At 42.8% G+C, this 12,270-nt stretch overlaps 1 protein-coding gene across 2 annotated transcripts in view; it reads left to right on the top strand.

Annotated features, from left to right (window-relative positions):
• Positions 1-12,270, top strand: part of AOAH (acyloxyacyl hydrolase) — an 84,662-nt gene that overhangs the window by 41,981 nt on the left and 30,411 nt on the right. For both annotated transcript variants that reach the window (XM_061996578.1, XM_061996579.1), the window contains exons 13-14: positions 7,323-7,414; positions 9,955-10,037. In XM_061996578.1, coding sequence (XP_061852562.1) covers positions 7,323-7,414; positions 9,955-10,037 — 175 coding nt within the window. The remainder of the gene's footprint in view (positions 1-7,322; positions 7,415-9,954; positions 10,038-12,270) is intronic.

The following is a 12,270-nucleotide window of genomic DNA, read 5'->3' on the forward strand; positions in this document are numbered from 1 at the left end:
TGCGCTGTCTGTGGGATCAGTCCTGCCGTCAGCAGGCCTGGTGGCACGGCTCCTAAGCTGTATGAGTGCTGCACAAGTGACCCTGCTGACAGCCAGGGAGCTTCTGTTTGAGGCAGCTGGCTTTGAAATGGTGCGTCCTGGATTGTTTTCCCCTCATTGGTGAAATAGGTCTGGTAACTCCAGTGTTCAGTGTTCACTGGGGCTTGTTGAACAAATACATCTGCAGGTGTTGGAGGGTCGTCCAAGGTTTTATCACAGACTTGTCCTACAGGGAAGAGTTTCTGTAAAATATCACTACCACACTGATGTCTGGGTTTGGGCAGTGTCCCAGCATTCCCCTTTTTCAAACAACAACAAAATGTGCCTGACTCTCAATTACGCTGAGCCTCAGCTGTTGCAGTCCGCTGGCGTGGAATGAAATAATTGAGGGGAAAAGATCATTCCAGCAAAGTGCAGTTAGGGGTGGAGATAAAGGCCCAGGTATGGTCATGTCCTTCACTGTTGTGTCCTATTCTGAGCCAGTGCCACTCCTTAGCCATCAAGGACTGTGTGTTATCCTTCTCTGTTGCATGGGGGGGGGTGACTGGATGGCTGTTGCCCACTTTTACTGGTGCAAACCTGCTACTCCTCCACTGGCCTCTGTGGAAGAAGGATATAGACATTTTTCTGGGGCACAATGCTAATTCCAAAATGTCAGTATTTACAGTGCTGTTGGATGTCTGAGAATTTCATGTATTTGCCCACTTTTGTTCCCAGAGATGAGCTGATTTAAATGTTGCAGATGAGCAGTTGTTTTCCTTTGTTAAATGTTTATGAGCAACGATTAGACAAATCACACTGATGACAGAGCTGATGATGAGCATAATAAATTAGCACTAATGATAATTGAGATTATCTTGTCTAATAAAGATGGTAATAATACTGATGGCAATGATGATTCTGCCAGTATCACTGGTAGCAGAGCCACGTAGGCAAGAATAGCTTTAGACTATGTCAGCATTTTAATTATCACTGTAATGAAGGTTTAGAAGGAGTTTGTGTTGCTTGAAGCTCACTGGTCCACTAGTTGTGTGGATTGAGGGCTGGTAATGGCTTGCAGAGGCAGGATCATCCAAGTTAGGAGCCGAAGTGGAATTTATAGAGTGAGTTTTGATGGCACCTTGTTACTGTCTGATGGGTGTAGAGCAACTTGCACAGGAAGGGAATCGGTGGTCTGTGTGTAAGGCCCAACCAATATATACTTTCAATGCTCAACTCCATCTGGACAATGTGTGAGGAAGATCAAAGACTGGTTAGAAAGGGAGAAGTGGGCTGCTTTCTTTTGCAGGAAGAGTGATTCCAGGTTAGAGCTAGTGCCATGCACTGGGGCAAAGAGGGCAAAGAGAGGTGTGTTCAGTTTCATAGTCACCCATCTCATAATGTATAAAATAAAAGGAGTGAAGGCATCACTGGAATGGAGAAGCTAAATATGAGTAAGTAAAAAAGAAGCCTGAACTTCACACTCAGAGCCATCTAAAGCCAGTCCCAGGAGAGATGTCTGTCATGCCAAAGTACAAGGCACCAGGCTTGGTGCCTGGTCTGAGCCCAGTAAGAAAGGGATGCATTAAGATATTGCTTAAAATATCTCTTATTGAAGCTAGCAGAAGAAAGTGAAAGAGAATCATATCAATAACCTTAAGTCCCTTCAGACACTAGGCACCCCAGACAGGCCTCTGATGGGGTACAGCACAGTATGTTTCTATTGTAAAGGAACTTGGAAGTGTTGGTTATAGCTATTCAGAGCAGAGCAGGGCTGTCTCAGACTTTGTCATTGCCTCTGTGTCCTGCTTATCCTCTGAGTCTTGCTTTTGGTGTGTAGAATGGCAATCGCAGCAATTTAGCTGCCTCAGAGTTGGGAGGGTGTAAGGTTGTTGTCTCTAGTTTTGTAGTATTAAATACAGCTGGCAAATATCCTCCATCTATAGGTTTAATTAACAACCTTTTTTCAATCCGAGGTCTTCGTCAAGGAGAATTTTCAAGCACATCCAGGAACGGTTTTGTAATCAGAGAGTTCAGAGACCCTGTGTCATAATCTCACAGACAACATCCTTAATTTGGGAACCACAGCAAGAATTTGAAGTTAGGGCTCTGAAAGGGGAGGATAAGACATTAGCCTCGCCTACTTGCTGCTCCCCCATGCTGTCAAACTCAAGACACTTCACTTTGATTCGGCCAAAGTTTCTTTGATAAGACACATAGAAAAATTAGTTTATCAAATGGTTTTCTCTACAGTCAATACTAGAGTCAGTTCAAAGCTTTAATTTCCATTTCAATGGAATTTCAACCCTCTAGGTGGAATTCCAAAGCAGGACATCCCCCCCCTCCCACCCTGTCCACGGTTTTTATCGTGTGCAGAAGGAAAACGTTGCATGCCTGTCAGTTCACATTTTTTAAGTGTATTATTTTATTGCTTTAATGTTTTTTCTATATTTTTATGAGTCTATTTTATACATTTTCTATATTTCCTATGTTTCCTATTCATATTTGACCTTACACATGTTCACATATACAAATGTGCAGTAAAATGTACCGCTTGGTAATGGTGCTGTGTGTCCTCCTGTTAATCAGCAGCACATCAGTGGCAGCTGTTAATTCCTGGTTTAAAGCTAATTGGGTGGGGAAATATTTTTTATCAGGAGAGGTGCTCAGAATTTACTGAAGAGGCTCTGCAGAATGCTTGCTTTCCCTCATTATGCTACCGTAGTGCACCACGCAAAGGAGCAGTAACGATGAGTGAGGGAAGAAAGAACATCAGTAAGAAATTTCCTAACTGAAGCAGAGGCCTTTTGGGTAGCTGCATGGTTATCTTGGGGGTGACCAGATGGGTGTCTGGGCAGAACAGCTTTGAAATTCAGATGCCTATGCTGTCAGCTCAAAACATCCTTGTTGGGAAAATGTTCTGTATTGGTTTTTAGATTTCCCAGTCTAATCAGGAACTTACTGCCCTCTTAGCATTGGCCTCTCATAGGGTGATATCCTCCCGTGTAATCCCAGGCAGGGGAACACGCTTGTGTCATACGTCCTGTGTCAAGGACTGCATCAAGTTGCATCATCCACTTGTCCCATGTCAAGTCCCCTCGTGCCTTCCTGGTCTTCCTGTTTTCTTAAACCCAAGTGACCAGGTGCAGAGATCTGAACCACATTCCTGCATTCATGGAGGAGGTTGTTTTGAGGGGAGGGGGGAGCTTGCAAGCGCCTGAGTGCCAGCTTGCCCAACACAGATGCAGGTGCAGGCACTCTGAGCCCATTTTATCTGTCACTGAGCTCGAGATGTGCACTATATGAGTGGGGATTCATGTTTTCCAGTGCTATTTCCAAAATGCTTACCTAGGATCTGGTCACAAGTACAGTTATTATCTCTCTTAGAGTATGCTCTTCCAAAAAAAAGAGCATATGGAGGCATTTCTTGGAATGGAAATTGTCCATTTACAAGGTGGACACATCTTTGAAAGCTACAACTCAGGCACTAGGGGAAGCCACAGGCATCTTGATTTTGAAGAGTTTTTGACCAGTTTGGTATTGTTAAGTCCCAACGTCTGTCCTAGAGCAATCTAGCTGAGTTACAGAGAAAAGGCAGTTGGGATCGTCACTGAGGAGAACTTGCTGCACGTTTCCACAGAGGCAGCTAAGGACATGGCTCAGTCCTTAGCCTGCCATCACTCCAGAAGGTCCCCAAACACCCACAGGACGATTGCAGCAAGAGAATGATACAGCTGTTAGAGGGGGATGAGTCAACTTTACGTAGGCTTCCTGCTTGTCAATAGGTTTTGGGTTTTCTGGGCTTTTCTTCTATTAAAAGGTTGAGCAAGAATTGAGTGGAATGTTCACTCCATTGACCTGAAAATTCAGACACCAAAATGAAGTGTAATGCAGTAGAAATACCCTTTATGAGGTCTAGCAAAGCAGAACAAATACTTTGGGGGGGGGGGGTTGAAGTGGATGTTTTTTGCAGAAAGCTAATGTTGAACGGATATTGTGCTCCTGCTGCTCTGTCCATCTGCTTACAATTGACTTCCAAATAGCTACTAAATGCAGCACTTTTTTTTTCTCTAGGATAGAGGCTTACTTTTAAATCTCCTTTCAGAGACAATTTTATCTGGAGATAAAAGCACTGTATTTACAAATGTGCTGGGAATCACACCCTTTCCTAGGAAGAGGCCTTTTAAAACTCCCAGATCTCTATTTCATGCTGAATAAAGAGAAAAATACATCCCGTGTCTATCTGTAATCCAGTAACTACCTATTTGCCAACAAACTCAGGGGGCTCTCAGGTCTTCTCAAAGAAACTGTTTCATGCCATATATCTCCTATTACAAGAATTAATCCCTTTTTAAACAGTCAGGATGTCCTGACCACTTACCTCACTGACTTCTTTATTTGCACCACCAGAAAAGAAAGAGGAGTTTGAACTGTAGCTTCCTTCTAAATCCAGTGAATTGCATGCAAGTTTCTCCCAGCTAGTGTAGTGATGACTAATATGCTGCATTTTGGGGGGAGATAAGGTAATAATTTTGCTAATATCTAATATATGTCCATTGCAGCTTTATGAAGCAGAAATGGTCATACATGCCTTTTTAAAAGGGTGGCTGTGCTTTCCCCTAAGGCTTGCTGATTTGTATACTCAGAATAAGAAATTTGGCTGTGGTACTTCAAGCTGTCAGAAGGATTTGAAGAGCATTAAAGGCAGGATAAAACCCAATACCCAATTCCCCTTCAAATTAAAGGATACTTTGGTGCTTTCAGGATTTCTGGGGCTGGCATTTCTAAATGCTTGTTATGAGCATTAGGTTTCCAGTGCCCTTTTGCATTCTTATCTCAAAAATCTCTTGCCATGGCAACCCTGAACCTTCTTCCATTTAAGCTCAACGTTTAGCATCAGCCATGGCTTTTGCTGCCCCATATTTCAAGGTAGGACACTCACCTGGGAGGTGAGGACGTTCCTGCCACCTGAGAGCATTTGAGGCCAAAATATGGCATTTAAAGCTGGGCTGGAATAAGCTTCTAATCATTCTCTGCTAAAATCTGGCACGTAGGCTGAAGCATGGTTTCTCAGCCAGAATAGTCTGGAGAATGGTATTTAAACGAGGCTGTGCTCAGAAGAGTTTTAAGCTAAAAGTCAGTGTAGATCCACCTCTAGAGTGGGACACATTTGCATCTGAGACTAAGCCAAATGCAGTCTGTTAGAGCTCGCTTTCCCCACTGCATTGCTGCAGAGTTCAAGGTCTAGCATAGCTCTGAAATTTCCATTAGCTACTCATCTTCACTCCTCAGTTCTGAAATATCTTCCACAGCCTGGCTTTAAGTGCTTTGCTGGAACAGTGTCAATGCCTAAACATATATACAGTCTTCAAATGCAACTATAATTCTGGGCCTAGATGTTCCTTTCCAAATCAATTTGTGACTCAATTAGGTTCTGGCTAATTCATATTTAAGTTCAGTTTGCAGAGGGGAAAAAAAAACCCAACAGTTAAAAATGATCAGGACTTGTCCAATAAAAACATGATTTTGGAGTGCTAATGGAAAATAAGAGAATTGGTCATAGACAGGTTTGCTTTAAGAATGTTTAATCACTTTGGAGCTCTTTTTATACTCTTATATGCCGTGATTTATAAGAGAATTATAGATATGATCTCTCTCTGTAATTTGTTCTGTGCTAAGTGACTGTTTCAATATTTCTGTCACTTTTAATGCCAAGCTACTAGGAGGCAAATATTGCAAGCGGCCAAGCCATAGCGTACCCCTCCACTTCTGCTCGTAGCTTTGCCCTTGGAACAAGTGTGTGTTTGCACACAAAAGGATCAGATTTGAAGCAGGCACATTTGCAAGATCCCTCCAGTCTTAAAAATAAAATGAATTTTTATATATAGACCTATAAAGATACACACAAGGGCACATAAATATACGAGGGAGAGAACCAGCTGAAAGATAATTAAGCCAGACCCATCTTCACCTTGGTAACTACTGCAGATCTAGGGTAAGTAGGTCAAATATACTGTTACATGCTTTAAACTGACATCTGCTTCAGGATTTCATCCCCCCTCACCACCTCTCTTTTATTGCCTCTGCTCCCCTCTCCCTGCATCTCCCCCCACCTTGTTGCAGTCCAAAACCTGTAGGCATATTCTCAGGCACAGCTACCATTCACCCAAAGGATTGAGGGAGTTGGTGCACACAAAGGATCATTTTCTGGGAATGAGGACTTGGTGGGAACCACAAGATTTAGCTCTTTTGTGGCTCCTCAGTTACCTTCTGACCCTCCTGGAGAAGGAACTACTCACCTGCTTGCTGTGTATAGCAGTGAGAGTTTAAGGAAACCCCACAACTGCTTGAAAAGAAAATGAAGCTAGTAAATTACACAGATTAGACCGGCCTGTAAGCTACCTAAGATTTTATGTTTTGACCTTCTTTTTGGTTATTACCTTTATCATCAGCAGTTTTTCAGTACAAGCATGCTGGATTTATGCATTTGCCTTTGTGAGTGTTCCCTGGACGAGGAGAAGCTGAGAATTTACTCCGTGTTCTTGGCCTTCTGAGGCGCTTGCAATTTCTCGAGACCATTTTTCTCGCCTTTCCTGATTTGTGACACGTTCAGGAATCAAAAGTGGAAGTGAACTGGGCACTGTGATTTGAATGTGCAACAAGGCTTGCATCTGCATAGGGGCTTTCACAGAGATAGCCACTTAAAAAAAAAAAAAGCATTAGGGATTAGTAAGAGCAAAGGGAAAGAGTAAAGGTTGCATCTATTTGTGGGGGAAGGTTAGGACAGCCTGTGTGTTTTTCTCCCTGGTCTCTGCCATGCCCAGGGGCCTTCAGACTGTTACTCAGAATTTGGAGTGAGGACCAAGCAGAGGTTTTTAGGGAGTCAGAAGCTCTCAATTCATCCTGCTGGAGGGGATAAGAGAGTTTTGAGTGAATTTGATGTTATCCCTCTGTCATATATACTGGGGACATCCTACTGTCCTCTCTCCCCCAAAGAGACCCACATTTGGACAGCACGGATGATGGAGCAAACATACCTGTTGACCTCCTTCAGAATTACAGGGCACCAAGAGATGTGTTTTAGATACCTCTTCTACTTTTCCTTCACCCATCTCTTGATATGCCTGTCTTACAAGTGTCAGCTTTTAAAGTATATGCATGAATAATCATCGTTACAGCTACAGTTACAATTGCTGCTGTCTAGCTAATGTTCCAGCTAAGAACTACTTGAGTTTGCTGAAAGGATTCTTCCTGGTTTTGTCTGTGAGGGTAAAACCACGTTGATTTACAATTTTCTCTTTCAGAAATCGTTTGCTAATCTCCCAATGGCTTTCACTGATGAGCTTGACTGGCCTCAGTTCTCAGAGATCACTGGATTCCTGAACTCCACCATCGGGTAAGCCAACAGCCAGGGTCCCCAGCAAGAGAATAAAACAGTCCTTCAAAGGAAAGAGAAAGATTCTTGATTTCTAAAATCAAGAGCAACACTGGATCTAGGCATTTTAAACAATATGTTAAGTATATAGACAACACATAGTGCTCTAAGCCCAGTCTGCCTGGGTTTCAGGGTAGAATTCCTGAAATTCAGGTGTTAGAGCTGGTCAAATTATAATTTGTAAGGAGAAAAAAAAGCTGAAGAAATAAAAACTCAATTATTTTTTCCTTTCTTTCAAGATTCTGGGGCAGGGAGAATGGAAGGCTGAGGGAGCTGGGGCATTATGGGTCATTAATGTTTACAGATACATAAAGGGTGGGTGTCAGGAGGATGGAGCCAGTGATGGCCAGTGAGAGGACAAGGGGCAACGGGTACAAGCTGGAACAGAAGAGGTTCCGAGGAAAAACTTCTTCACTGTTCAGGTGATGGAGCACTGGAAGGGGCTGCCCAGATGGGTTGTGAGGCCTCCTACTCGGGAGACATTCAAACCCACCTGGACGAGTTCCTGTGTGACCTACTCTAGGTGGTCTTGCTCTGGCAGGGGAGTTGGACTAGATGAGCCTTCCAGGTCCCTTCCAGCCCTTGAGATTCTGTGATTCTGTGAAGTGTTGCAGAAACTAACCAAAACCAGTATTTTCCTCTTCTTAGGGTTCTTTTCTCTTCCTCCTGTTTCCTTTTTGCTGCTCAAATGGTGTAACTGATGATAACACCATGGTTATTTCACGGTGTTCCATTTGTTGTGGCAATCTTTCTTCTCCTTTCTTTTTATTCCCCCACATTTACTTGAATGTAGCAAAAGTAGAGTTTGGAAGCACCTGTGACCTAATTTGCTATGTTACATTGGCTCATGTGGATGAGAGAGGATAGATGGAATAAAAGAAGACTCTGCCAGACACAAAGAAAACACCTTAAATGCCTTCAGTTTTAACTGTGAGGTTTCATACATTTGTTAATCACCTTTCTGACCAACATTAAGAGGTCCTTGACTTCTACCAAGAACTGAAAGATACAATCATCATTAACAGTGCCTGGTCTTCACAGAATCACAGAATCTTAAGGGTTGGAGTTTCAAATAGTTTTATATGTCTAAGATAGGTCATGAATGCAGTGAAATGCCAAACCAAGCATGAGTCAAGCCTGAAGAGGCTCCCTACCAACAGAACGAAAAAGTTGGCAGAATATATTCTTTTCTAGGAAAAAGATCTGTTCCACCATACACTTGTACAATTTGCTTCCTTTTCTTTTCTCCTTGAGCTCCCAGCCCCAGCTACAATCACATCATATTTGCTTTAAGGTACTATACTACTTGACAAGCCAACAGAGAAGATCTATGAAGCCTCCTTTTTCAGAGTCAGCAGCAAAACTGACCTTTAAAACTCTCTCACAGTGCCCAGCTACTCAGTACACAGTATTTTAACTGAGCTCCATAGAACCTGAATTTCACAAGTGATCAGAGCTTAGTATTGACCCTGAAGTTGTCACAGGTTGGCCTTGGTTTACTGTCCAGTTTTCAGTCTCTGTTTTGATATTTCCTACATCTGTAATCAAACAAAAGGTCTGTTTGTTTGGGAGTTCAAGACATTTTTAAGAGAAGTAGCTCAAAAATCCCACACCACAATGACTAAGGGTGGTGGAGACTGGTTGCCAACAGGCAGTAGGAGGCTCACATTTACTCTGATGCTGCAGACATATATCCTCTAATCAAGAAGGTCTGTTTGCTTCTGATCATCCACCTGCCTGCTATGCTGAAAACCAAGGAGCTCAGGTGTTGCTTGAGTAGCCTTTTGCATGGTGACTGGTTGATGCTATCATGCATTTCTATGTAGGTAGTTCCTTTATGTTGCTAGCTTCAAAACTTAGCATTGTCTTCTGTTTCTCTGCATTCATCCAAGTTTGCTGTTCTTAAGCCATGGTATTTAAGCTGATTCCTTTGGTGTTGAAGTTCAAACACAAAAATCAGCAGCCCCAGCAAAGATGACCCTGTAGTCATGGCTGGGAGCATGATTTTTCTCATCAGCTTCCCTTTGGGCTGTTCCATTTTCAGATCAATCTGTCCAAGCTTTATGGCATTGGGAAATGAATCCCTAGCCAGAATTTCTCCTCTTTTATTTACTGTTCCATAACAACCAACTGAAAAGTCGATTAATGAGCAATCAACGGGATTGTTTTGATAAATCATATGTAACAAAAGGGTTTTAAGCACTTTATCTGAAAGACCAAGATAGAAGCATCTTGGATGGAAATGATTTCAAAGAACCTTGATCTTGTGAGAGGATAGTTTCTGAGAGGACACCTTGGCTTCCATTTTAGGCCACCCTATTCAAGATGAAAAGGATTTACGAGCACAAGTTAAAAAAGAGAGATGGGGAAATATAAGTATATACAGAACTGGAGCACAGAGTTGTTCAGAGATGAGAATGTATTTCATTTTTAATATCACAGCTGTGTTTTCTTCAGTACTGTATGAGTTTAGCAGCTTGCACTTTCTCTCTTTATTTCAGTGGCTGGACAGACTCTCTGTATCTGCGTTTACGCAGGAGAAATCGCTGTAATCACAGGGACTTACAGAACATCTCCCAAAATGGTATGTTAAGTTTTTTTCCCTTTCTTTTTTTTCCTTAACCTCACTAGCCTGACACTTGATGCTGCATTAATCAACATCGTTCAGAGACAGAGAGAAACCCCTTCCTAATTGCGTGCATTTCTTATGGGAAAAGAGAGAGAAGCACTTATGTTGCTCAGTGTTTCTTCTGGCACTCAGGAGAGAGATGTTCAGCTTGATCATCTTTATCCACACATTAACTAAGAAATTCTCCTGGCCTCAAAACCAGTGTACCCCACTGGAACTCTATGGGTGGTACTTCCTTCTTCTGGCCATGGCCACAAAGAGGAATTTAAAGGGAGTGATGGAGTAGTGATGGAGCTGAAAAGTCTTCCCTGATCTTCAGAGGCTGTGGGATAGTCTCCTGCTCTGCACTTTTGTGGGAGATGCCACCTGCACCCCATAGTAGCACAGGGAACACACAGGCCTGCCACACAGGCAGGCAGAGTGGGAACAAAACACTCACCAGTCTCATAGCAAAGATGTCCATGCCATCCTCTGACATCTTTTGAAGCTGGAAACCAGCAAATAGAAGTCCTCTTGCAAAACTGGGGAGGTCAATGACGCAGGGATCCTAATGTGCTCTTAGAACAGATTTTAAAGGAGTAATCAAGAACAGAGAGGTAAACCAAAATTGGGACAAAATTTGGCATTGTTAAGTCTTCACTTATTAATTTTGTGGGGCTGACTCAACATCTTTGTCTGAAATAACATGGTCTGTTGCCAAGGGTGTATGCAGCAGCAGACCTAATCTGTCTAGAATTAAGGAAAGCATCCTACATGGTACCTCACAGGAAATGTTTATGTTCAGTGAAGAACAGGAAGATTCATACAAGAAATAAGATATGAGTAGTGAAGCAGCTAAGCAGGGAAGAGCAGTGGGTTTGAGAGAGGAGCCATGTCCCTCATGCATCTCTCTTGAGGCTAACGCTGATTAACATTTGGAATGATCACCTTAGAGCAAAGACCAAGGTGCAGGCTTGATGGCACCTGTGAGTGATGCAAAATGGCAAAGTCAACCATCCTGAAGTGGGCCACATCCTTACACAGGAATAATTTAGGTGAGGTTGGGAACAGCAGGGAAAGCAATTGCAGCAAATAGAGCTGTACAAGACCTAAACATCAGAGCTAATGACAAGATTCCCCTGTAAACTAGCAGCTCATCAGCCAGAGGTGATGGAGGGAGAGAAACTTTGGGGTGCAAAGGGGAGTTTCAAGGAACAACCAGAGTGCAGGATAAAGCTGGAAGGAGGCTAAGGAGGTTGCAAGATTGCACCATGCACAGCATTTTATCTAGAGACAGGAAAACAGCCCTTCCTCACATAAGCCATTCATAAGACCTCAGGATTTGGTCCCCTTTCTCTAGGGAGGACTGACTTTGGTGGGAATAGATACAGAGAGGGCTTTGGGGAAGAATAGGGCAATGAGGACTTCTGAAGGGTTGATAGGACACTTTGGCAATTGAGCAAAGCAAAAATTAAAGGGATTATGGTTTTGAATGTTTTAGAGACAGAAGCACTGCAGAATGAGAAGAGTGTTTTAAACTGAAGGATAACTCTGGTACAAGAACATGGGTTTTCATTAATCCTACCTCTGCTTGGAAGGGACATTTTCTTAAAGAAAAAGGAGAGGAAAACCTAGAATAGCCCTCAAAATGGAGGAATGGAGGCAAAAAAGAAGCCCCAGTTGCTTCAAGATGGAGTTTGATTCAATTTGCCAAAGGGCTCATATGAAGGGCTGATGGTAATGTCCCATAGAAATTAAGGTTTATGATGTTAGGTCTTGTGTGTTGGAATAGGTGGTGTCCCCAAGAGCAGGTTTAAAAGATACTTAACTATTCTGTGATTATCACATCATGTTTCTATTGTATTTCATTTTCATGCTTCAGAAAACTGGCTGCAGAAGCTTGGGAAAATTTCTTCTCCTTGGGTAGATAATTTGGCTTTATGGGCTGCTCTTCCTCTCCAACAGATGGGTTGTGTCAGCTGCAAGTGAGGAGCAGTGCTGCCCCTAGTGCTACTTAGAATCTTGTTAAATGCTTGGGATTTCCTGCAATATTTAGGATCAGAAAGGATCTTCCCAATCCCTCACCTCTGACAGAGATCTTACCAGGCAGAAGAGCTGGGTAGCATGATGCAAGGATCACTTCCAGGCTAGCTGGGCATCTTTACCTAAAAAATTGCATTCTGGTGCCAGCACCAATACCACTGGTGAT

This window comes from Colius striatus, chromosome 5 (assembly GCF_028858725.1).
Source record: "Colius striatus isolate bColStr4 chromosome 5, bColStr4.1.hap1, whole genome shotgun sequence".
Lineage (NCBI taxonomy): Eukaryota > Metazoa > Chordata > Aves > Coliiformes > Coliidae > Colius > Colius striatus.